The sequence below is a fragment of the Stegastes partitus genome, unplaced genomic scaffold (genome assembly GCF_000690725.1).
Source record: "Stegastes partitus isolate 25-593 unplaced genomic scaffold, Stegastes_partitus-1.0.2 Scaffold987, whole genome shotgun sequence".
Lineage (NCBI taxonomy): Eukaryota > Metazoa > Chordata > Actinopteri > Pomacentridae > Stegastes > Stegastes partitus.
The window spans coordinates 186,273-213,354 of record NW_007578718.1 but is presented as its reverse complement, the minus strand read 5'-3'; the positions used below and the strand labels follow the sequence as shown (position 1 = coordinate 213,354).

At 42.0% G+C, this 27,082-nt stretch overlaps 1 protein-coding gene across 3 annotated transcripts; it reads right to left on the bottom strand.

Moving 5' to 3' along the window:
• Positions 1-208: 208 nt before the first annotated feature.
• On the bottom strand, positions 209-25,038 carry mtus1a (microtubule associated tumor suppressor 1a). 3 transcript variants are annotated; one of them, XM_008294692.1, is made up of 14 exons: positions 23,110-25,038; positions 22,599-22,833; positions 21,183-21,416; positions 19,707-19,799; positions 19,068-19,199; positions 13,062-13,279; positions 7,129-7,195; positions 4,768-4,982; positions 4,348-4,453; positions 4,061-4,134; positions 3,849-3,944; positions 2,822-2,938; positions 2,626-2,723; positions 209-1,479 (listed from the first exon to the last, which is right to left on the bottom strand). In XM_008294692.1, exons 1-14 carry the CDS (start codon positions 24,997-24,999, stop codon positions 1,251-1,253), a joined length of 3,804 nt encoding a protein of 1,267 aa, XP_008292914.1. In that variant the 5' UTR covers positions 25,000-25,038; the 3' UTR covers positions 209-1,250. The 3 variants fall into 3 exon arrangements, with proteins under 3 accessions (XP_008292914.1, XP_008292915.1, XP_008292916.1); XM_008294693.1 differs by having other exon boundaries at positions 19,077-19,199; XM_008294694.1 differs by lacking the exons at positions 19,068-19,199; positions 19,707-19,799; positions 21,183-21,416; positions 22,599-22,833; positions 23,110-25,038 and adding an exon at positions 17,512-18,035.
• Between the last annotated feature and the right edge of the window lie 2,044 nt (positions 25,039-27,082).

Here is a 27,082-nt window from a genome sequence, read left to right as displayed (position 1 = left end):
CTGCAATTTCCACTTTGCTGAATAGTTGCCGGTGGTTGTGATTTTGAAATATACTTTGGATTAGGATTACCAAGTGAATGTTTGTGGTTTAGAAAAACCACGTACAGATATTTGACTTAAGCACAGCAAGGTTGGACTGACGGTATTTTAAAACCTGCCTTTCTCTTTAAAACACTCTTTTTGTGACTGTGACAGACCATTCTGCAGCTTCCACGTTTAATACAAGACTTTATTAATTGCATATTTCAAACAGGGTCAACACACCGATAATATCAACTCCACACAAAATACTCTCATTTCCAAGATGCAGTGTCTCTGACATGTACGAGCAAAGCTGCTTCTCTCCGCAAAGACCCTGACGTTAAAGCTGCATTGGGAGGCTTCAGTAAGGGGTGATTGACAAGACTCAAACACATGCACAGATACGTGGATTGGTCCCTTGGTCAAACAAATAAACATGAAGACAGAAATGTGAGAGGCCACAGATGATCCTTAAACAGACATAGAAAAAAAAAAAAGTCCACCGTTAAACTCTGAACATCCACACGAGCGCTGTGAGCATGAAAACGGCCTGAACGTGAACTCTGAGGCCGAGGCAGCCCTGATGGAGCGACTGGCAGTGGGATGTTAGAAATATTTAGATTCTGACTGTTTGTAGTTAGCGATGAGAAATGGTGCAGGAATCCAACAGAAGCAATTCCAGATTCCTTAGATATTTGTAATAAAGATACACCCTGAAATATTCTGAATTCAGACTTTCCATGGCTTTGGTCTCCAGAGAAACAAAACAAAGCTATCTCTCGCTCTGCAAGGCCAAATCTGCGCATGTGTGTGTACACATGCATGTATGTATGTTTGTCTCTTTCTCTTTACTGCATGTACTGTATGTGTGCGTGTGCTGAGCTTCGGGAAAGACAAGCCTCTGAATATATCTACAAATAACAAAAATAGTGTTTCATTACATAGAAGTCCTGAGATTTCCTTTTTTCCCCATCCACAGTATCAGACGTGAAAGGCAAAGAACAAGGTGGCCTTGCTTATTAAGTGCTTCTGTGCAACATTTTCTTCTTCTTTTCTTTTTCGCCACTCTGCAGCATCCCTGTACAGAAAGTGTCAGAGTTCATCCGATCCTGAAGGAGCCAATGTCAGATTGTTGGTGTTGCTAAATGAACAGGAAACAAACATGGCTCTTAATTCCAGAGGGACAACTCAAACGTGACGCTCTGCTTCCTGGAAGCAGGAGCCCATTGTTATCTGGGAGAGAGCGGCGGGCTGGAGAAGAGGCCGGAGCTGCGAGGGGACTGGAGGCTGAAGGAGTGCGAGGGGGAGGTGGAGGTGGGCGACACCTTGCGGGGGCTGCTCAGGTCTCCGTTGTGGAGCTTCCACAGCAGCTCCTCGTTCTCCATCGACAGGCGCTTGTTCACCTTGGACTCCTTCTGGAGGGACTCCTGCAGCACGGCCTGCTCTGTGGACAGCTGCCTGTGGAGCATCAACACAACACGCAAGCTTACACAGGTGGACATGTTCACAACCTACAGTATACGAGTTTAGAGAGTAAGAGTTTGTATTTGTCACATGCTCATCCAGCATGTGCAGTGAAATACAAAGAGACTGTTTCACAACGATAAGACATTCTGAGGAACACATTTTTTAAAACAGAAAAAAAACAGGAAAAAGTCACAACGTCATAAATAATGATGAGGTTGAGGCTGTGAAGCTGAAGTGTAGTGAACATTGTGCCAGAGTACAATACGTGTGTGTGTGTGTGTGCTGACGTTTATACAACTCTGTTATATACTTATCTACACTGATCCAGTGTGCTTTAGGTGACTGATGAGGTGTCATGATTTGGCTTTAGCCTGACCTCAGAGTTCACAGCCCTGACTCCATGAGGACTGTGAACTGTGACCTCAGGACAAAATCTAAATCCTTGCACCTCATCTGTCTGCTATCTGCTATTAGACTTTCTTGCAGAAACTAACCACACCAAGTAAATAACCAAACACCTCAAAAAGACCATCATTACAAAGGCTTATGGGAAACCTAAAAAAGGAGACTATTGACATTTAGTTTTGTTTGATGTTAAAGTCCCATCAACACACCAAACACTCTCAGTACGTTAATCTATCTTCCAATATCTTCTGACTTTGCCTTAAACCCACCGGGCTTCTTACTGAAAATGTAAATGTTCAAAAATGATCAGAAATAGTTTTGTTTCGTTATTCCACAAACAGCTGCTGACTTACTAGATTTTAGCAAATCCTGCTCCCACAGGAGGAAACTGTGCAGAACTATTTTCAGTCACTGATTAGTTTTGTGCTCTAATATTTACAGCAGTAGGTTGGTGTTGGTGTTGGTGTGTGTGTGTGTGTGTGTGTGGGACGTGGCCAAGCTACACTAAAGTGGCCATTTTCATTGTAACAAAGGAACGTGTCTGGTTGATTAAAGATGAACAGTTTTGTCTATCTGATGAGTAGATAGAGTTTATAAAATAATGGATGCTTATAGCACAGGAAGAGGTTTACCTGCACTCTGTGAATTCAGTTGGGCAGAAGCAGTCAGACAATCTTTAGATTCCTCAAACTCTTGTATGAATCACTATGAGCTCATAGGATTGACTCTTACCTCGACAGAGCAGCGTGTCTTTCCATGCGGGCTTTAAGGTCTTCATTTTCCTGCTGGACTTTTTTAAGGCTCTCGTCCAACTTCACATTTTTATCTGTCTGAAAGGCATAAATAACGAGAATGATTTAAGTCAGTAGCTTTGTTTTTGCTTGTTTTGTTGCTTGGCAGTAATTTTCATCTCCATCGTAGCTCTCACCAGTTTGTCTATCTCCATCAGCTTCTTCTCCTGCTGGTGCAGCTGCTTGTTCTTGATATCCAGCACCACTTTGAGGCTCTCCAGCTCCTGCTCCAGATACAGGGTGTGCGAGTCCTTCTGTGGGGACAAGTAGGTTGCGGCAAGATGTTTAGACTGTGTTCAGACTTCCAAAAGTGTCAGAAGCTCAGGGCACACAACAGAGGGCGCCATGCATCCCTTACAACATATACAGCTGAAACCAGAAGTTTACATACACTGGATAACAAGACGCATAGCCTTTTTTCTCACTGTCTGACATTAAATGTGACTAAACTTTTCCTGTTTTAGGTCAGTTAGGATTACCAAAATTACATCTTTTTGCTAAATGCCAGAATAATGAGAGAGAGAATTTTTTTTTATTACTGTCTATGACGTCAGAGGTTTACATACATTTCCTTAGTGCTTGCTAGCGTTGCCTTTATATCTGTATATACTCTGCCCACAGTTTAAACCACTCCTGGTTTCTAACCACGCATGGTCAATATGTATCACAGAGTTGCTGCTAATGCTGCTCTTCTTATTAATCTGTTAGTAACAGATATGGAGTGGCGGGGTGACGTGAGGTAGGTGCCTTAATTACACTACTGAGCCAGGGCACAATGCTGAGTTCGTGTGGCAGCCACTTAACACTAATGAGGAGTGGCAGCCTCGTCGTGCAGCACTCTGGGAAAATTAAAATCTACAGCCTGGGCAGAGAGGGAGGGCCGTGTTGTCGCTAACGCAGAGATGTAGTGAAGAGTTCAACTCATTCCAGTTCATACAGAAGGATTAGTAGTTCACTGAGCAGACAGAAAACATGGATTACTGAACAATAAAGTCTTTCAACAAAATATGTTTTGACTTTTGCTTCTGTTGATAATCTATCCTTAATCACGGGCATCAGGGCTTTTTCATCTTTTATACTCGGGGCAAACAACGCTGGAGTCATGAGATGGTTCTAAAGTGGAGCTCGGCTATAATAAGCACACAGATTACACACAACGAGTACCTGACTCTTGTCGGCCAGCTCTTTCCTCCTGTTCTCCTCTGCAGTTAGCTTCTCAATTAGGACATTATTCTCCGCTGTCAGCTCTTGAATCTGTCCCTGTGGATGCAGACGGCACAACAAAGCCACTGATCATGCACTGGTTCGTCAAACTGGAAGGTATTCTTCTGCCATTGCATGCTTTTTGTTGGAATACTTAAAAAGGCAAAGCTTACAGATAGAGCAGTTTCAGCATCTTTTAAGGTTTTGTCCAGAGACTGCAGCTCCTGATTGTGAACTTTCCTGAGCTCTGCAAAGTTTAGTGACATGGCAACATTAAAAACATGTAGATCGAAAGCTCATAACAATTTCATACCACGATGAAATACAAGAAAACTACAATGAACAGAAATATTTCTCAACACTTTATATGTGCATTATGAAATGGAAGAAGAATGTGCAATGGTGAAGTCATTTTATAATAAATTCAGCCGAATCCTGTGGTCCAGTGTTGTTCGCTCACCTTCCAGTGATACTTCATGCTGCTGTTTAACACACTGCAGCTGTTCTACGTGGCTGCTCTGTAGCTCCAGCTTCATGGCTTCATGACTGGCTTTGAGCTCTTCCATCTTAAATACCAGAACACAGTAAATTGTTAATTTTTAGGAGTCAGGAATATTGATCCAAAAACAACATCATGCACTGCAGTTCATTAAATGATGTGTACAGATGTCATTGTCTAAAACATGGAAAATGTGTTTTAACAGTTTTAAAAAAAGTTCTCCATTAAGATTCACACACTATTTATAAAAACATTGAACCTTGTGCTGGTGTCTGAGCTTTACTTTAAATAAACAAAACTGACTAAAAACTGATTGGCTGTATATCTTCCTAAAAAAATATTGAAACTAAAACCTGAAACAAAGGTTTCTTAGGGACAAACCTGCTGTTGCATGAGCGTTTTGCACTTGTCAGCTTCCTCCTGGTAAGTGAGATGAACTTTATCCCACTCAGCCTGGTAGAAGGCCTGCAGCCTCTGCTCCAGCTCACCCAGGTCTTCCTGGTGCTGATCCTGCAGTTTCTGCAGTGCATCCTGCAGTGAAACACGCAGGTCCTCCTTCTCCTTCTCCAGACGCTCCGACGAATGGACAGAGCAAACTGGTTACAAAAACAGAAGGCAGCAATTTATTGTGTTGAAAAGTTGACAGGTTGCATCATGTTCAGTGCCTGTGTGCAGTTTTGTGGACTGTTATATTCATTTAACAAGGTCAGAGGAAAAATTGTATTAGTAACGGCTTGCGTAAGAAACCTGATATGTCCACTGAGGAACCTCTGTCTAACAAAGTCCCCCTTGATGTAAATGTGTCACACCAAATGCTCTCCAAAAAGGAATGGAAACTCTGACTTTCAAGGGGAGGTGCCTCTTGCACTTGACTGCTTATGCCAACTACACTGCAGTTATTTATAGGCAGAATAAGATAGAGAAACAAGTGTCAATTCTTTCACAACATCTTGAAAATGATAACATAGCAGACTTATCAACCCTTTTCCAAGCAGATAATTTGCAGCTTTTCTGCTTGTGCAACTGTTTTGTTTGCGTTCTGTAAACCGGTCTCGGTAATTTCCCAGCTGTTTCCATTGCCAAGTGTTTATATCTGGTGTGGAGTGGGTGACAGTAATCAACTCCATAACTTGTCTCTAGTTTAAGTGGCTGCGCACAAACACTTCTGATATCCAACAGTTGCTGGTGGATCTCAAATCGCCAGCAAAGTAGCAGTGGTGGCGAACAGTGAGAACGACAGCTGTGCAGAAAAAGAAAGTCTCCTGCTGTGTTTGCTCTCAAATGCATGGTACGACAATAAACCACAACTATTTAGAAACTATATATAACCTCAATAGTGGGTGTAAAATAATACTGAGTCCAGATGTTGCTCTGCTATGGTTCAACGAGGCCGGCAGGTACGTTCTGTCACTGGGTGCTCTCGGGGCATCAGGGCTCACTGAAGATATGTGGATCATTTCCTCATAAAGGCTCTTTTGCAATCAACCAAAAAGAAGTGAAAAGCAAAAAAAAAAGGAACTGCATCGTCTGAACAGGAGGATTCACCTTACCCAGAGTGGAATAATGGCAGCGGATCCAGGAACAGACGCCAAAGCAACATAGGGACTATCTATCAGCCTTTGGCATGTACAGCTCAACAAAAGCAGGCGAGCATTCCATAACCATGTGCCTTTCTAGTTCGTATCGCCCACAGAAAACACCTCGTAGCTCATGCAGTCAAGGGAAGGAGAGCCCAGTTAATCTAAAGTTAGCTGCATTTTGGCTCACAGTGAGACACATGATGCTGTTTGGACGAATCACAGATAATGCAGACGCTGAAGCATGTAGATCTCTCTCTCACTCGCGTTCTCTCTTTTTTTTAAACGTGTGAGGAATGATTAAGGGTGTGGTTGTATCATACTTTTGGCTGTGGACAAAGAAGGACTGTAATTTATTTCTGTGTGAGGAGTGAGATCACCGTGGAAGCAGACAGGGACGCAGACTGAGAAGGGAATGGGCTAAAAGGGGAAACCTATAATAATAATACCTCCAGACGTTTAAACATGTTTGACTAGACATCATACAGAAGGGCCATGTGAGGTCAACGTGGGTCTCACGGCTTTTCCTCGAGTGAAGAATGTGTTACACCGCAAATATACCAGCGCTCAGCATATAAGAGCAGTCATGTGGAAGTCCCGAGGCTGCGAAGGAGGGGAGGAGCCGCGACACTACTGCTGCCTTAAGTAAGAAAGATGAAAGCTGGAGTGGGAGCATGTGTTTGAGTGAGCATGTGCCTGTATGTGCAAGGCCACAGAGTGTGACAGCACTTAGACTGGATATAAAACGTGGCTCATTGTCCCCAAGCCTTCACGGGGCCTCAGGTGGTATGGCATTCCACTAGTGGGAACTCCCGCTGTGGGGGGTGTCAGAGGTCAGGCAGCCACTCCCTGGGTAATGGACTGACACCATTCAGCTCAGCAGTAGTAAAAACACACGACTTGTTAATTCGGTGTCGGATTTGCAGCAAACAAAAGCAATTAACAGAACGAAAAATGGGCAAAGGGAGGCAAGAAAATTAATCAGTCACTTTTTCTATTAACTGAGAGCCACTTTAAGGGACAGCTTGATCAAACATGACCCAAAACATAACCTGAATGATCAAAGAAAAAGCTCCGCAGGGTGCTAAACCAGTATCAGGAGTGTGTGCTTTAGTGATAACCAATGTAAACACTGCCAGCATGAGTCCAAGGTGACCCAACTTACCCAGCTCTCCTCGAAGGTTGACCAGCTCCTGGGAGAGCTCCCTGCACTGCCTCGAGGCTTCATCACGCTGCAGGAAGAAAAAAAAAAAATGTCAACAGTCATACACATGTTCGTGTGAGCGCTACTGCAGTTTTTCAGGATCCTCACTTTAATTCCGTGTCAAGCTTGAATCGTCTCAGTCAAGATTAAAGATGAGAAATGCCAGTAATGCTGCTTGAAGTAACCAACTAATGAATCCAGTTTTCCTACTAAACACAAACAAACCGCAACAAAAGAAAGAATATATCCAGTGATAATGAGAGGAGGGGAAACGAACATTTGACATTCAATTCATGCTTTCAGTTTCACACTTGCCTTATGTCAGCTTAATGCCCTCACTTCTCCCTTTCTGAGTCAGTTTTGCAGTGTAGGAGGCTGCGCTGTAGCTGCAGTGCTCCTGCTAGACTTCAAAGTGACGCATAGAAGATCCAAAAACTGTTTATCTCCCGTCTACTACCCGTCTCTTGCCATGCTGATTCACATCAACAACCTGACACTCTACACAGCACATCGCACAGCCTGCATGATTCAATTATGCACATGAGATAAAACAGGCAAGTAAGTCAAGCCAAACATCACCTCACTGATCAGTTTACATTAGCAAAAAGGTTTCCACCCTGTTGTTCTTTTCTCTGGATCTGCATCTATTCCTCACTGCAGAATAGAACAATGTAGAAGCCAGTTACCCTCTCTGCAGCGCAGGGAGCGCTGAGGCATGCTTTGCTGCCAGAACAGCCCATGGTCCAGCCTCAGCCCGAGGCTAGGGTGCCGGAGTCCCCCCCAGTAGCTATGGAGATTCAGTACTCCAGGACAAACAGTGGTCCAGGTGGACGCACCACCTCCACACGCACCTCCTCCCAGACTGCTCTGACTACATCTGAGGCAGGACTGAAAAAGCCGCTTCACTGGCTGTGGTGAGTGACTGCGGAGTGCATTACCGTAATCCACCTAAAAAAAAAAAAACCCAAAAGGGGCAGGCTACAGTGTGCATGAGAGCAGCCTCCTCACCAGTGAGCTGAGGTCACTTTAAGAAAGCACTAAAGGCAGGCGGAGTGGAGCAAACAGATAAATTGTAGAGAGCTGTCTGACATCAGGCTGATGGAGCAGGACTTGTGCTGTGCAGTGACCTACCCAAGGGACACATGGAGAGGCTTCATTACCACCATCCCCCACTACTCATCCAAACCTACATTAAATTACCCCCTCACCCCTCTGCACCATTACCTTACAGTCTGCTGCATGACTACAGGCTGCATGGCTGCAGTCTCTACATCAGAGGATAATTTAATGCTGTGACAGATCAAATTTCCAGCTTCTGTGTGAGCAAGACCATTTACAGTAAATGTACTGTCAATAAAGGCATTTTTAAAAATAAGGTCACTTGTTGACTAACCTCCAACCACATTAGTAAGCATTCTTCTGCACTGGACTCACCAGTAAGTGTCCCTGTAGACCTGCTCCACAGTTAATTGGTTTGGTTTCCACAATTTACCGTCAGCAAATCAACAGCTCCTGATCGACAGGTAAACCGATCAATCACAGTTATTTGTCTTGAGCATGCTTCTCACACACACACACCGTGTCGATTCTTGTTATCCTTCATTAAAAGCATGCTGAGTTTTTGTCAGCAGTTTCTGTTGATTACAAATCAACTGTGTACTAAAAACATTTATTCAGAAAATGTAACAACCAGAAATAATTTGCATTTGAGTACTGAGCAAAACAGCTTCCCCCAGGGCAGCACGGCAGTGTAAGAAATCTTCATAAAACCTCCTGCATTAGTCAGAATATTTATTCTAAAAATACAGATGAAATTACAGCCTGCTGTGTTTCACTGTGCATGCCTTCGCCATTTTAATTTGATATCAGTTTCTCACTTGGTGAAGCCTCTGCACCTCTTAGGTCCTCGAGCCTGGTCCAGCAGTAGCAGTATCCCCAGTGTATATAAAGATGATACCATGTCAGGTGTAGAGTAACACATGATGCCCAACTAAGATCAATGACTAATTGCTGCAGATCAAATTCCAGTTTACTGGAAATTCTGTGACTGTTAGCAAGCAAGCAGACAAAATACAGATTGTTTATTATTTTCAGATTGTTTTGCAATTTGCTTGCATTCCTACACCATGACGTCGCTCATCTAACAGCATTCAGTGTGAGAGAAGGTGTGGGGAACCACCTCCAGAGCTGACACATTCCATCCCGACAGATGATAAGAAACAGTCCTTGCTTGGTGTTTGGCTGCGGTTTGTAACCATATCAAGTCAACAGCTGGGACATTCTCACACTACGATGGTAAGGTCCTGCCTCCTATTCTTGGTATGAAGAGTGGCCACCAGATTCCATTCTGCGCGACACGCACAAGGACTTGTCCGAACACAGGACATGCAATAGTTAAAGTTAAGTCAGTGGGAGGAGGCTTTAACAGCTGCTTCTCTGTCAGAGAGGAACAAGCATGTTTTTAATATTTGTTGATGGATTCAGTTTCACAACCCTGCCGCCCAAACAGAAGGATATGAGTCATACATCAGTGACAAAAGATTACACACTGCGCCTTAGATACCAGCTGTCACATTATGTGGGTTGGCATGAGTGTGAATTTAAACATAACGGAAAATCTGTCATACTATTATGTAAACTGGTAAATAATCTGAAAGTTGGAGGATTTGGAAACATGCCTGAAATAAAGGCATGTAAAATGCAGAAGAAATATTAAGATTCTGCACTATTTCCAGGACAGTAATCAACCTGAAGCAGATTAATGGCATTGATTATGTTAACTCCTTTGTATAAAAAAAGTCAGATTTCTTTGAGTTTCACCACTGAAGCAATGCTCAGAGAACACTCAAGTTCCAGCAGAGCATTGCACTTAATGGCTTTGTGAAAGCAGGAAACATGGCATCAGAACTAAGTCAAAGTGTCAGGAGCCAGACTGTTATTCTGAGCAAAGATAAGCTTTCAAAATCATGGCTGGAATGAAGGTTGCTAAGGGTAGTGCACTGTGTGGCAACAGACCCAAAGTGACCACACCATCAGAAGATCAATACATTAAGCTTTCTTCTCTGAGACATAGCAAATCCACTTAATCACAGACACAATCAGTAAAAGTGCGGTCAACAGAAGGCAATCTAATAGTCTAAGAAGACCAGTAGTGGCCTCCAAACCACTTCTAGATGACTGGGGTGGGCTGAGACAAAAGAGCACTTCACAAATCCCAGTTAGAGATTTGTGTTAGAAGCTGAAGGGTGTATGAGGCAGAGACAATGATACCACAGTGCATCAGCTACTCCATTCTTCAGAGACATGCGCCGACCTCTGGGTTTCATCTTTGTGGCAACACTGCAGCAGGATAATGAGTCCCAACACGCTCAAAAGACCAAAGAAGACCAAAGACTGCTGCCTTTCAAGAACTTTCCTGCAAGAAAACTAAACATTGCCGACATGACAAGAAACTCTTTGGAACGTTTGTCACATTGTTCTAGGATAATATGAGCCAATAGGTTTTGAAAAATCTATGCGGCTTGAAAGTGGCTGTCGTTAAAGCAAGAAGGAGGCAAACACATAGAAAGATATTCTCAGATTCATTCACATTTTTTAAGGATTCAACGTTTATGTCAACTATTAGGGCGTTGTTATCAATTGTAATTAAAAATGCGCTCTCAGACTTTTGGAGCCCACTGTATATTATCATCTTTCACATTATGCTCAATAAACATGAATTATTTTTGCCTTTCTGACACCTGAAATGTGACATGAGGTTCCAAAGAGGCAACTCAGTGGATTTACCCCCAAAATTGAAGCTCCTTCAGGCTTGTACTGGACTGATATGAACTCTGTCACAACTGCAGCTACCCAGAACACTGCCTTAAGAGCTCTGTCTGCTGTCAGACTCTGAAGTAAGGCAGGAGTAAAGAGAGTTGCTGTAATCTAGGCCAAGGGTAATAAAACACATAGGTGGCTTTCTGCATCACAGCTGAGAGAAACAGTGGTTTCATTTTTTGAAACAGTTCTCAGCTGCAGAATATTCAGCTCCATAATATAAAAAAGCAGCTTGTTGAAGATAAATGAGAGACATTTCTGCTGTCAGCAGTTGCTTCCTTATACTTGGCAACAACCAACACAACAAGGACCTCATAATGCACTTTGAAATTCACAGAAATCAACTGTCTGCACAGGTGTCTTGACTAACCAGCATGAATAAAAACATGATCCCTCACCTACAAACAAGGCTAGATTGAGTGTGATGGAGCTCTCTGCACCGCTGGAGGAGTCGAAGCTACAGCAGGAATGATATACACATATTAGATTCGCACTCCATTGCAAATCTAATATCTGCAGCACAGTGGTGTAAAAACCGAATGAAGATTTACGATCTTGCGCGCATTATTTTTTCCACCTGATACTGTTTATGGATTTGGCCTCAGCACACTGGACGGAGGTGGATCAACAATGTCTGGATCCAAGGTCCAGTGGAGTTTAAATCCTGGAAGATCTAATGTTTCTGCCCCTGAATCAGACCTCATATGACAAAGACTCAAATTATATTTACAAAGTAAACATAAAAACAAAGGTGACAACTCAATAAGCGGTAACAATTTAGTGATTAAATGGAAGACAGCAGATATCATCACACGTCTTTCTAGACTAGTCATTTCACAACAGTCAGCTTCCTGTGTTGTGTATAGACATAATGATATGATGTGATACCACAAAGACATCTGTAAAATTAAGCAGACGACTGAAAGAGCTTCTTACTTTTCATGTACTTCAGCATTAAGTGGCACATCGTGTCCCTCAGGTTTAAAAGATGTCACAGCTTAAAACATAAAGCCAAACTGATTCTCTCGTATTTAGCCTGTTTTCCTTCTGATGTAAAGAGTGCAAAACACCACATTGTAATTTTACTATCTCAAAACATCTGAGTGTTGATCGGGGCTGGGTGGAGGTCTGTTTGTAAAGCACTGAGCAGAATAATCCCTCGGGGCATCCAGATCCGGGAAGCCAAAAAAACAAACAGTAAGCTTAAACATCCATATTTTTAAAAAACACGTGCTTGCCTCCCTGAACAACATATGAATCCATGAGAGGAACACCTTAGAACAACTATTATTGGACACAACTAATTCAGGTCTTCACAAGACCTTCTTGTTTTAACAGGAGATCATGTTGGCCTTTTTTGTGATGCAGGACTAATTTTTGACTCAAAACCAAAACAATAATTACTGGATTCTCAGACAAAAATGATTTTCTTTGATCCAGAGTTTCTACAGTTGTTCAGTGGATGACAACAGCAGGACTGTTTAATGTTGGATGACGTCCAAGTATGTCTGTGTGTGCAGCCGTTTATACCATAACATGCACTCCCCGTGCTGTTGCTGGAAATAGAAATCTTATTTGGTCAGTCTCCTTTGTATAAACACGCAGTGTTTGATGTTGTAGGAGACAATGTCAAGTTAAATTGTGTACATGTAGTGATCAGTAGAGGATCCTTCTTCTACTCTGAACTCTGTTTGCACCTCTTTGTTTAACCACTGTATGATTATTATTTAATCAGTGTGTTGAAGAACTGTCGTGCACACTGTTGAATCTCGGTTTTATGTCAGTATCAAACTGGAATATCCTCATAACAGAGTCAATATGATAAATTCCTGCTCTGAATATTATCATGGCACTGAGTTTGACTTTATTTCGACACATGCACATTACATGAATGCTATTATATAATGAAACAGATCTTTGATGTTGAAAGACTTCTTGGACATTGAGAAGTTGCAATAGTAATGTTATTCCATAACATAACATGTTATTTACTCTCTTCTTATTTGTGAGATATTAAAAAATAAGAAAATAATTCAATATGAAATTTCAATGCTGCGTAAGTAAAGTTTTCTTACCTCAGCCAAAGCATGCTGCAGGACGATGGCGACTGCCTCAAATCTCTGGTTGCTAGCTGCCAGGAGTCCCTTGAGCTTCTGGATGATCTGGTCTTTTCTGTCATCCTTTGTGACACTTGCTGCTATCACATCTGAAGGTCCATTACTCTGGTTTGGCTGGGATGGTTGCTGCTGAGGCTGTTGCTGCCGGGAGCCGGCCTTGGATTTGTTCTTGTCCACTGCAAAAGAACATGAATTGAGTGTCGTGACAACACTGATCATCAACATACTTCCTTCCATAACCGCTGCAGGAGGCCTGACAGCAGCACCTCCCAACCCATGCAGCAAGCTCCGGTGTCAAATCCCTGGATTTTCTGCAGTCTAAAACTGTTCTGTCCAATCAGCCAGTATGACGACTCCCAGTGCTGCTTCTCTGACATAAAACTGGATCCGCTGAATGCATGTCGTTTTCCATATCCTACTTCAATCTAGCGCTCCGCAGCCACTGGTCACCAAGGACAGCTTATTTTAGCAAGGCCGTGCTACTGTAGATGTGATTTACATCAGCTTTATAAATACATCTCTGACATACAATAGCTACCATCAATCCTGTTAATGAAGAACACATTGTTTACAACGCTGAGACGTCAGAACAGAGGAACACCTCACTGACAATGTCACTGCACAGGCTGCTCAGTGGAGAGGAGGGAAAAAGGACATGATTGATAAGGAACATGTGCTCAAGTGTTTCTCGGAAAGCTCATTTTCTCTAAAGAGACTGTGTAGTGACTGTTACATAACGCAGCAGTGAGGATAGCCTGAGTCATGTCAAGAATGCCGGCTTTAATAAGCAGAATATACTGTACCACCAGCAGCCTGTGGGGATTTACACTTTGCTCTGCTTGCGGTTTGACATGACTGACAATTAGGCTTAATAACCACAAAACTGAAAAACTTTTGATGTTGCAAGTCAATTTGTAACAGTGAAAGCAATGACCAATCATCTTTAATGCTGTGTAATTTCACCTTAAACCCCAATAGTATGTAGAAATTGCCTGTATATCGTCATGGCCTTTATAAAGCACAAAACTTGGACCATAGTCAAGTTAAATTTAGATACAGTAAGCAGAGTATCATCATAACATCCCAGAATAACAGCAGCATGCAACCGTGGAATACAAAAATCTTTCTAAGCAAAATAAATGCTATATTTTGTCCGATGTTTTCAAAATAAAGGCTTCTGTTATAACAAGAGGATGTGTCTTCCATGAATTTTGTTGCATCTGCTGAGCAGACATGACTATTCTTTCCTGATTGAGGCAAAACAACACTGCAGAGAACATATTAACAGTCCTGTCTATGAGCTTTCTGTAGCTCATGATGGCCAAACTGTGGAATAAAGACACTAAATTAAGCTCTTTCTATGACAAAACAGGATCATGAAAACCAGATCCGTCATATCAGAATAATTCTATATCGCACTCATGCCACAGACGGACTTTTTGTAGCTCTGCATCAGGATGTGCGGCTCACCTTCAAGCTATTTCTCTCAGTGATTCTCTGCCAAAGTAAACTGTTGAGCACAAAAGTTGTGCCCGGCCTTGAGGGCAAACAAAATCTTAGTATTGTGCTGCAGCTGAATAGATGTTGCAACCGTCAAGTCAAGGATCAACCTTTACAATTCAAGGAGAGATCAGAATTTTAAGACTTTAATTTGATGAGCAGTTTTAGCTATAGCGTAGTCTGGATGTCATAAAGTATAATATCACTTCTGTGTTTTGAGACTAAAACGCTCTGATATACTCATATCAGCAGTTTACTACATTGGGTACATAGACTAATCTATTTATAACATCAGACAAGAGTTCGTAAACATTGAAGGGATTTTCTGAAATAACTTGTGGAATTATGCAGTATATATTTTTTAGATCCTTTAAAGCAGCCATGTCTTGCTTTCATAACAGTTTTGCGAAGTCATGGCATTTATTCGACTCGCTTTCTAAGATGTGTCTGTCACCAGAACTCTAATCTGAGGTGCTGCAAATTCAGTTTTTGAGGCTCATGAACTTTTCTTTATTTAGTTGGGTGATTCTTGCTATAATATGGATTACAGCAGCGGGATAGGGCTACATGCTGTACACCAGCACTGCCTCTGTACAGCAAACCTTCATTAAGAAGGCAAGAAGTTCCACCAGCTAACTTTTGGAAAAGGCTAACCATTCCAGGTGACCACTGCATGGAGCTGGGTAACACATTGCCACCAGTTTGAAAGCTTCCATCAAGGCAAGCAGGGGCTACTTTAAGACATCTGAAAGGAACATATTTTGGCTTGTTTAACACTTTTCTATATATTTGTTATTTCAGAGTTGTCATATCTGGAGGTTTGCTCTACAGTCTAGAAAAAAAATCTTTTCATTGGAACTTTAAAAATAATTTTAACACTTAATATAAACATGTTTCTGTTCTTTCTCTGTGTAGTGAGACCACTAAAAAAATATTTTTGCGACAGAGATCCAAACAGACAGCTGAGTCCTGAAGCTCTGCTTTCAATAATTTTGATGATGCTGCAGTAAACTAAACCTAGATGGGTTTCTTTAAATTATGATGCCCCCTGCTGGTTGAACAAAAGATACAAACAGACACCATGTAAAGCCCACCAACATAAACCATAAACATGCCTGCGAACAGAATAGACCCAGCTCTGCAACAGAATGAAGGGCTCATCTACTGCAGAGTTGCATATTGTGGTTATACAACAACATAAATCACGCTATATTAGTGAAAAATAAATAGCATCTTTTTCCTTTGTATTGTAATAGAGTTTTATGTGGTCATCAAGTATATATATTTTCTTTTTATAAATGTTTTCAATTTAAAGCAAATAGCATTTATATATAAAATAATCATAACCATCATGCTTAGGAATGCCACTTTTAGTATGTCCATATATAGAGAAACTGGCCGTGCTTGTATCCGAGACCAGGAGTGGACATTATGAAACACATTTCTGCTGAATTTGTATAATTCATGATCTCACCTACATGAATCATTCAAAAGGATCTAAAAAGGTAGCAGGTCCTGGACCTTTGAAAATAGATGGCAATGATTCAGAGATTCAGATGCTTAAGAAAAACATGAGAGATAATTTTATATTTGCTTCAATCAGACGCTCATTTTGTCGGATTCTAATTCAAGTATGTCCTTAAACAAAACAGAAAAAAAAATATTCACACATGAGCATCATAGTAGTACTATATACCTTCCCTTATATTGCTTCTTTTCAATGATAATGTGTTTTTTGCTTTTTGTAAAAACACATTTTTTTTTCCAAATGAAATGTGACTTCACACAAGCGCCTCATCTCTTCCTTAGACTACTGCTCCATGGCAACAGAGGATCCGAAGCTATTTTCATCAAAGTGTCGGAACACAGTGGTGGTGACACATGTTGCTCTCGTTCCATTTCGGTCTTCCTCCCGGCCTCAGAGAATCATTTTGTAAATAACCACTCCAACTTGTACACTCAGCATCAAATGCCGGGTGATTTAGTGACTCCGTGACATTGTGCTCCGCTGCTGTAAGGAGATGTCGCATCACAGCACAAAGCATGATGGGTGATGAGACCCCTCACAATCAGCCACTTGTTATGGTGCTTGGCTGGCACAATAACAGACAATAATTCTAGTAGAAGTAGAATGAGAGCTACATAATAAATGCATGAATATAAATATAAAGTGTTTTAACTAAATGATGTATGGGATACTATAAATAATAACACTTGTCAATAATGCACAAAATAGTATCCTTGTTTTGAAAAAAACACTTGAAGGTAATTATTTCTTTCCTTTGTTGAAGTCAGAGAAAATTCTATTTAATTATTAAAACCTTAGTAAAACTAAATTACCATATTTGGTCAAAAATGCTTCGGAATGCTTTAAGTAATGTGGGAACCGCAAGATACTACGATATTCCCACAATACCGTTCACCAATCACAACAAGGTTCCCGTGCATCAACTTAGAGACCAAGAACCAAAATAACCTTGGTACATTTGAGTGAAACAGGAGTACTGGATGTCGCAGTGAGCAAGATGAAGTGCATTTTGACATGCAGTCGTATAAAAAGGTGGCCTGAAAGTAACGCGAGCCGTCCTAAAATACCAACATGACTTTAAAGAAGACAATTCTGGTGTTTGGGTAAAAATGTTTCTGAATGTCAGATTTATCTCCTAAAATACTTCTGTCCAGAGTCACACGTTTTGGGGACCAAGGTAGGTAAAATGAAAGATGAACCTCCTGCTTTACCGACAAGTAAATAGCTACACTAAAAATAGGTTTCAGGAACAGTAAACAGCAAGGGTCCCCTTGCAAGGCAAACACTGACACGCTTGTTTTATAGCACAGTGACCTAAAAACCACAACACTGTCATAACAATAACACCAGCAAAATTTAACACCGACGTAACTGACAGACCTGCTTGAAAAACGACCGTGTTCTTCCTGCATCCTGACAGCAGCTGAATGTTTCGGAGTAAACCCTTGGCTGTCAGACGCACGTGGATGTTGGACAGGGAGAGCTTCGGCGACCATAACATCTCTCAAAAACAACGCGAGACAGCCAGCAAACAAGTACTTGTAGTAAAAATCAAAAACCAGTGTCCAAATGAAGACGCACGATTCCGGCTACAAACCACAAGCCATGCTGCGCCTCCGCGTATCACGCCTCAGGTGACAGCAGCACTGATAAGGACATGCAGAAAATAAATAAATAAATCAACAAAAAGCAGTGGGAACCGTCAGTCCGCTGAGAAAGCTTTGAAAAAAGTGCGGACACGCAGTTCGGCATGGCAGGTCTCCCAACTCAAAATCTAATTCCCAGCTGTGAACACTAGAATATGCAGAGCAGGTCAAAGGCTGGCCAGTGGTTTGTGTGCCACAATCTGATAGATTTGATAGGGGCAGAGGGGGGGAGAAAAAAAAAAAAAGATAAAATCCTTTAATCCTCTTGGTAAAACCAGGCTTCAGCTATTCACCAAATACATGAATCTCTCAAAGCAGAGTAAAGCAGCATCTCCAAGCTTGGTGATGGCGGTGCTGTAGCAGAGCCAGGATGCTAAGAGGAGAGCAGAGGGGGTGGGGTAGGGTGGGAGAAAACACAGTGGGAGGAGCGAACGGCATAACGGCAGCCAATGACAATCTAATCTAGCCCCCAGACTCGTCCTCTCATTCACTCCCTTTCCCTGTGGGATGGCAAAAGATGACAGACTGCTCATGGTAAGGCTTCGTCTGATAACTGAAAATGAAAACAGCGCTGTTGGCCAAGCTGTCGGTAACAATGTGTCCTCAGCTATTATTGGGGACGTTGCTTAATCCAACACGGACACAATTTGCTGACAAATCGAGGGTTATATAATGAAGCATGTTTTTCATCTAGTTTCTACCAAACTGTGAGCTCCACTAGGCTGCAATGAAATTGTAAAAGACAAAAAAACACAAGAGAAGCCAAAAATATTCACAAAGCATGAGTCATGGACAGTAACAAAAGCGAGTAAAAAAAAGAATACACAATACAGCTTTAGTGGGATTATACCAAGGACACGAGGTTTTGATCTGAATTAGCACAAAACATACCAGGTTTACTTGAGTAGATTTTCCTGTACCACACCTAGAAAACTACACGAGTAATGGCTATAAAAACCACCATGTATCTGTGTGTGTTTTTTGGCTTTAAAAAAAAAATCCAAATTTGTATTTACAGTTAATATTTTTCAAAACAGATGCTAGATCAGGCAAAAACTGACAGGAGAGGACAGTGTTTTTGGAGGTCAAAGCAAATACAATATTATGATAATGTACCAGGTCTCTATTCAGAAAACTCAATGTTAACTTAATAATTAAAATAGAAAGCATGAAAGCACAATAACATGCTTTTGTGTCCCCCTCACAAGTCATGTGGACAAATTAACCTAAAACTCAGGTAACACACATAAGAAATCAAAGTGATGCATTTTTTTAGGAGAAAACTCTTACCGGGCCCACCTGAATTTGGTTGAACAAGTCTTGCAGAAGCGGTCCTTTTCAGAGGAGTGAATTTGAATTTGACTCCAGAATTCGATGCTCCTCTGTCTATGGAAGCAGCAGGCTTGCATGCTGTGGTCAAAGCTGTTACGGACAGAAGATTGAGGTGAGAAAACAGGCTGGAGCTAGTCTGGCCCATTGTGAAGCTGGAAGGTTGGCAAATGTGTACCGTGAACCGCAAGCTGTTTATTTAAGGTGGAACTAGTTCAGGGGGCTTGATCAAAGTTCAGTTATCCAACAAAGACACGATGATTTAATTCAGTCAAGATCACAGAGCCCTCGTCATGTATTGTTATAACACAGTACAATCAACATCAGAGAGGAACAATAGCATAGTTTATGGCTGAGTGTTTTTAGAGGACTTTCTTCGTAGGGCGGGACTAACAGGGTTGTTATCTTATCATTGTGTGAAGATTTGATAAGGGCTGCAAAAATCAATCTATCTTTCATAACGAGATCAACGGGAGATAAAAATCTGATCATAATTTATGCTGAATAACTAAAGAAAAACACATCAGTTCTGAACTGTAAGAGTGTATATGTGTGTGTGTGTGTGTGTGCGTGTGTGTGTGCGCAGAGTTGCAATCTCACTTGGTCCAGTGGTTTTCCCAGGGGTTGAGCCGAGCCGTGCCTTCAGGACAACAGCTTTGAAGGAGGTTGGTTTATGTGCAGCTCCTCCAGAAACTGTTGGACAAGTAGAGACATGCTGGTTACATACTGCACACTATGCCAATTACAAACACAAATTACAAATGTGTTTTGTGGCAGCACATGAAAATGATCATTACCCCATTATCCCTCAAGTCTGAATACAGTACTGCTGTCATTACCACTGATGTCAATCTCATCATTGTGGTTTGCAAGAAAATCACATGAATAAAGAGGATGTAAACAGATCATTTCTGGTGCAACCTCTTAAAAATGTAAGCAAGAAAATATAAACATTGATGTGAAAGAAACTGAATTACAAATGCAATGTTAATATGACTAAATGTATCATAGCAAGATGCAACAAATGATTGATGGATTCTATTTTATAAACAATACTGTATCTCGGCATGACAAACACAAGGTTATGTCCTCCATACAGAAGTGATTCAGGTATTAGAAACAGCAAATGGTTCACCATGACAACCCCAGTTAGCAGTCAACTGCCAGTCTCACTCACTTCTCCAAAGCTTTCTATCTTTTCCATTAAATGCAGCTAACAAAGGGATGATACCAAAGCGATAGGATCCAATGAGCAGGCACGTCAGCAAGGTGAGATCACAATTGGATGCTGCGCTGCCTTGTGCGAGTAAAGAAGAGCTGTTGTAAACGTGAGCTGGAAATTCCGTCCAAGTGCAGCTTCTAGGTCCAGTGTAACCAGCCATTGGTGTTTGATTTTAAAAATGGAAGGGAAAAAAATCTTTTTATCCACATCAGACGACATCAGTTGTAGTGTATGTCTGCTCTCCCTCCTCCAGGCAACACCGTGTGTGAACTAGAGTGGAATAGAACCCGTTGTCGTGACAACGCTGCAAGGGGGGGTCCCCAGTTTGGAAAACAGGTCCTCTCAGCCAATCGCAGACCTGCATGCTGTTGAAGATACTGGGCGGAAAAGCCCACCATATAAAAGCACTCCTTCCCGCCATACAACACACCACTAAGTAGCAAGCTCTCATTAGAACCATTTACATTATCAACAGATGATTTTCTTACTCTAACCTGGGGTTCGGCTCTTTTTTTTTTGAGAGGTTTGGCAGCATTGCAACTGCATTCAAGGAACAGTTTAAAATAAAGACATCTAGAAAATGTCATGTGTTTAGAATCTGAAGCTCCTGCATCTCTGCAGATGTGGAGAAATCAGAGAACGATTTGCCCAAGGGGAGATTTATATCCAAGCCCAGACCTGAAGTGGGTCACCATGTAAACAGCAGCCCCTCCCCTTCTGGTCCAGATGTGTCCTTATAACCCACACAAGAAAAAAAAAAGTGTGGTGTGATCCTTGAAAACAGTCTGCATAAAACTATTATTAGGGACTAAACATCCATTTCTAAAAACTATATAACTTCTTATTAGGCTCACCTTGTGCATTCCCAGTGCCTTGACCCGGCTGACTGTGAACACTGGCTTCAGTAAGGCCCCTTGATGGCCCCAGGGTCTTGCGTAGTAGTCTACAAGCAGGAGTAGGGGGTGGGCCCATAAGAGGGGGCCGAGTGGGAGTCTGAGGAGGTCGGGATCCATTCAGCTGGGTCTTAATACTTGCTGCTGAGGCAGTTCTAAGGGGTGTCTCTCCTGTTGCCTGCGCTCTCTGACTGCCTGAAATGTAATGAAGAACAGTAAGGTCAGCAGTATGAACCTCTTACAGGTTCACAGATGTCAGCACAAGGAGTCATTTTCAACAGATGTTTATGATATTATTGAAAACAAGACAAAAAAAATAATATTTATGAGATATAAACTACATTTACTAGCACAGAAACTAGTGTAAAGATCCCTAGAAGCTGTTTTGAATTGTCACTGAAATAGAAGTTGGACAGAACTCACCAATGTCAGCCACTACAGTGAACATGTCAAATGCTATCAGTCACAAAAGAAATATTGGAGTACAAGCTAAATAATATGTCCGTCTGGAGTGTTCCCTTTAGCTGGAGCAGGACAATGTCACTGCACTTTACTGTGCTCAGGGCAATTGTTTTAAACATTGTGTTCTCACTATAAAACCACTGGTGATCTCAAAACCTCCCTTTCCTTCCTCTGCTTTTTCCACCAGTACAGATGGCTTCCCATCAGTGGAAGAGTCCCCCACCTTCTCCAGGACTCCTCTTACTATGTAGAGCACTAACAGAGCAAGCTGTCTGTTTACGCCAAAGGGCAGGACAAGAGACCGGAGGTGACATCTGTATCCAACACTGTTGCTTTGGAACATGGCTGAGTTCATGCAGGGGGGAATACGCCCTCTGATGGGGAGACTACGTTACAACAACCTACATTATTCCAGTTTACAGCAGAAGAGAGCTCAGCGAATATTGAACTATTAACATAGTATTTATAGTTTGAATCCGTCAGATTTTTTTTCGAAAACAACAGCTGCTGTAAAATTAGTAATTTAAAAATGTTTAACCGTGATGTTGCTGTATCAGCTGGAAAACAGCACTACGTGACTCTTAAAGTCAGCTGCTCTGCTCAGCCTTCTTTCTTCATACACAGGGTTGATCAAACCTATTACACAATTGTCTCTGTTTACACAACAGAGGAAATACTGAGGAAATCATTAGGTCTCGGCATTGTCAAAGGCAGGTCATATGGCTCATGAGGGTGTTGACTGCGACCTCCTGTCAGTGTCAATGTATTGACATTTACAGGCCAACTTTGCCCCCTGTGAGACAACTTCCCACTAACTGTTAAGGCTTCTACAATGTTACCAGAGGCTAAGTTTAACCTGACATCACTTCAAACCATGACATAGATTTATTCATCTCAAACAAAGATGAGCCTTACCTGTATTGCTCTTCTGACTGGACTGAGGTGTCCCTACAGATCTGGAGGTTCTGCATTCATCCCTCCCCGGGACTCCCGGTCTCTGCCTGGCTGATGGAGCGGTCGTTCTGGGACTGGCAGCAGGAGTTTGTGGAAGTGGTGTTCTTCTTGCTTGTCTGGGGGAAGGTTGCCCTCGAAATCTTCTACTTCTGTCATCCAGTGGCGCTGCTGCTGTTGCTGAATTGCTGGACTCCAGCTGAAAAGAGAAAATAATTGTCACTCAGCTGCTCAGCTCGATACAGTTGGCTCACAACACACACACAAAGACGAAAAGACATTTTTCATATATTATCATCTACTCTAAAATAATCTTTCTGTGTACTAGTTGATAAAACATTCATGGCACTTTCCTACAAAGTATTTAAGCTGCAGCAGCATATATTATATTAACAGTTCTTACAAATAAGTATTTGTTAACAATAATAATAATTTATAATTGTTCTCATTCGAAGTCCATGCAGTATTTACTCACCACCAGGCTGATCTTCTTAACCTCTCTCGGTTCGTTTGTTTCCTCTGCCTGTATGGCCTGTTTATTCTGGGATGAGCAGTTCAGATTTCCTGGTTTGGTTTGGCTCTTGTGGGTGTCAGGTTTGGGAATAGTGAAGCTAGTTGAGGACCTTACAAGTGTTCTCTCCTTGGGTGGCCTAGATGTTGATGATGAACTCTCAGACGAGCAGCGAGGCCGTGTCTTTAGCACAGGAGGCTTGCCTTGACCTAAAGCTGAGCCTGACCTGACCTGAATCTTGTTCAACACACCCTTCTTTGGAGTTGGTTTAGGATCTATTTGGCCACTTCTATGAGGGGATTTTTTTAGGGATGAGAAGTTGCCAGCATGCTGAGCTGAGGGGTCTGATACTTGGCTTGAGGCTGCCTGCTCTGCTTCAGAGCTGGCATTACTGCGCTGGACTGCTGAAGCACGGTCAATTGCATCTGGGTGGTGGTCAGGTGGGGACTCAGTGCTTTTTCCGTGTCCATCCACAACAGTTTGTAGACAGGACTGTGTCGCTGCTACCCCCACATTAGCAGCTCCTGTATTAATTTGTCTCTGAGCATCATTAACCTTTTTAGGGGTGGCAGACACAACTGCAGTGCTGCTCCTTACTTTGGTCGGACTAGTCGTTCCTCTGGGTGCTCCAGTATGCTTATCATTCACATTAACTTGTGATGGTTTGTGTTGTGAAGCGCGGCCTGGCATTGCAAACTGATGTGCAATTCTTGTCATGACTTTAGATTTTACACTACTGAAGTCTGACTTGGGAAACTTTTTAATTTCAAATTTCTTAAATTTGCTGGTTGAAGGAGGCAGTCCGTTCACCACCTGCTGTTTTGGAGCGACAGAGATTTGCTGCTGGTTAACAGGGTGGAGCGATGGGCTGCTTGTGTTTCCAAGGCAGGGAGACTCTGAAAAGGAGGGGAGGCTGGGTATCTTGTTCCCAATGTTTTGTACTGGAGTGGAAGTATGAATATCATTAGCGCTTCCTTGCATAGCTGGCAGAGGGGACACAAAGGTCTTGCCTTGTTCTGGTGCAACTGCTCCCAGAAACTGAGGCGACAGCTCTGTCTCAGCACTGGCAGACTCAGTTTCTTTTCTGCAGTGTTCTGATGTTTCACAGATAAAGGTCATCAAAAGACCCCCTTCATTCTCACCAGGCAGAGCTACAAGAGAGTCTGATGCTGCTACGTCATTTTCATCAGTGACGAGTGCCAAGTTGTCTGCCTGTGTGAAAGTCACGCCAAGACAAGAATGTCCTGTGTTTTCCTCAACGATTCTTTCCACGGATTTTTCACAAACATGAGTGATTGACAGCAGGTTAGATTCAGCAGGCAATGCTGGACTTCCTGCATCAGGAGCAATGGATGATTCCTCTAAGGAAGAGATGACTAAGAGTGACTGGTCCTCAATACAGAAACTGTTTCTTCTCACTACCATTTCTCCAGAACTCAGGGAGCAGCAGTCATTCTCAACAGAGCCTCTACAGGAAGTCTCACATGAACTCAGCTGGCTCTCCCTCCCTGCAGAGTCTGGAGACATCACTGCACTGTAAAATTCATCCTCTGCGTGCTTAATGAAAGTCTGACTCTTCTCCGAGCCGATCTCTTCATTGCTCCTTAAGGTCAACGTTTCATTCCAGAAAGTTTTACTGTCATTTACAGATGTGGCAATAAAAGTTTGGTTCAGGTTCATGGTTCCATCATGGTGCCCGTCGCCCTGCATTAAGGTGCTGCTGTAGAGGTTATCCACGGGGGAACCATTGCTACGGCAGCACTCCAGCATATTGATGTCAGGGGAGCTGCTGGCTTCTCTGTCACTCAGGTTAGAAATACTACTGCTGGAGTCAGGTGACGCAGACATGGACATGTAGGGACTCTCAGGAGAGAGGGCCAACTGTAGGCCTCTGTTGGAGAGAGGAACTGTGCCCTCACCTTGGCCAATGTTAAATGTCTTATTAGACATTTTGGAGCTCTGATAGGATTTTGCCTTCCTGTGTAGATTAAGGTCTGAATACCCTTTCATTCAGTTATCAGCACTGTCATCCATCGAATTTGTTGACCAGGCAGGAACATCTGTAAAGAAAGGGAGAGGGCCACATTTTTAAATACAGGCAATTACGCAATCTATGCTGATACCGTTGCATTGTTATAAAATGTTGTTAAAAAGAAATGGCTGTGTTGTCATTGGTTAACACATGGGTTAAGATAAGTAGCATTGTAAAAGACTATTTTGTGTCAGCAAATGTGGCTGGCAAATTCATGACTAAGGGAAGTTAAAAGAAAACTGTATAACTATCAGTTAACATTTTATCTATATACACACACGTTATACAAATAAACAGACCATTCCAGCAAACTGCAGTGGGATTAAAAAAGGTGTCAGTTCTGAAAATAGGGCCTTGCTTTGTTTTGCAACACACCACACTTTGGACATAGTTATGATACTAAAGCTCATTTTAACAGCGCTATAAGCTACTACAGCCACAAACAGCTACGATAAAAACGGCTACCTTTTTCTATAGGGTATACTTTACATGCCAGCCAAGAGTGAGAGGAGAATATCAATACCACGATTACTGCTGCCGTCTCTGCTGAATCATGGTTTCATAAAAGCTTAAACGCGAGGACGGACCTACACTTATGAGCCATATTTCTACTCTGAAATGGGCCACCAGACATTTAAAATGAGGAGTAAACAGCTGTCGTAACTGCTTTGCTGTGCACTGTTGTGTTTATTTAAGCAGGCTGGACTGCAAAAGCTTGCCAGCCACTATTACAACAAAGGCACCACTGTGGGACGTACCACCAGAGAGTAAGATATCAGGTCGCAGACGGCCTGAAAAATGCCCAATCTGTAGACTCCAGACATCCTACTGCCTTTAGGAAAATGGAACACTTGGATGTAAACTTAAAATAATAAATAACCTAAAGATGATTAGTGAAGGAGCAACTATATATTTGTCAAGTTGATCAGATCAACAGTTTTCAGACAGGATCGGCGAGGCAACTGTTATTATCGTTAAACACACCAAACACACAAGTCTATAACTTGATTAAAATGCAACTGAGCTCAGGGTTTCTCTCATGTGTTGGAGCGTTCAACTTTAAAATACCACCTTTCTACAGAAGAACACCAGTCATGGGAAAGAGTTCAGAAGGTACAGCATGTTAACCTCAGGTAGTAACCTGCTTGCCTTCGACTTGTTCGTGTTTTTCTACTAAGATCGATGTTTCTGAAGCACCGTGATCAAAACTGCTGTATCATCTGGGTGCAAAAAAACCCCTTTTCTTTCTCTGTGCATTGGGGTCCAAATAGGGCTCGACTTAAAGGGTTAAAGATACCTGTAGTTATTAGATCCCTGACAATATTTGAGGTGCAAGCTTGAGGTCCACAAAACTATAATTATATTGACTGTTTTAGTCAATATCTGAAGCTCCTTTACAGGATAGTTTTTATGTTTTTAACAAGACCTACAAATGATACAGCCAGCAGTGTCAACTCAAATATACTGACACATCCTCAAACCAGACACTGTGATAGAGAAATAAAAAACCAGACATCCTGTGAAAATAAGCAATGATTTTAAGCTCATGCAAAATTTCCACACAAACTTCCCTGTGTGCAACAAAAAATGTTTACTCAGAAACAGTATTTATAAAAAAAATAAAAACTACCTGTCCCTAGTAATGAATGGACCAGTCATGCTTCCCTTCAAAGCCTGCACATATTAAAACGTTTTATAGCAATATTTCCAGCAAACATATAAGGCACAGTAATAATTAGCAGCTTATATTTTAATTGCTTTACTTGCAGTGCTTTCTGCTGATAAGATATATTGAAACAGCTTTGCTTTTATCAGCAGGCCAAGTGTTCAAATAAAAAATGAATAATATGTTTGTTTAACAGGCAGAGAGACAACACACCTTACTGTGCAACACAATCAAAGGAA

Excerpts from the sequence above, each read along its gene's own strand:
- mtus1a (XM_008294692.1), bottom strand. The coding sequence starts at position 24,999 with ATGTCCATGTCTGCGTCACCTGACTCCAGCAGTAGTATTTCTAACCTG. Across the intron at positions 19,200-19,706 it reads TGGGAAAACCACTGGACCAA|CTTTGACCACAGCATGCAAG; the intron begins GTGAGATTGCAA and ends TGTCCGTAACAG. Across the intron at positions 1,480-2,625 it reads AGACACGCTGCTCTGTCGAG|GCAGCTGTCCACAGAGCAGG; the intron begins GTAAGAGTCAAT and ends GATGCTCCACAG.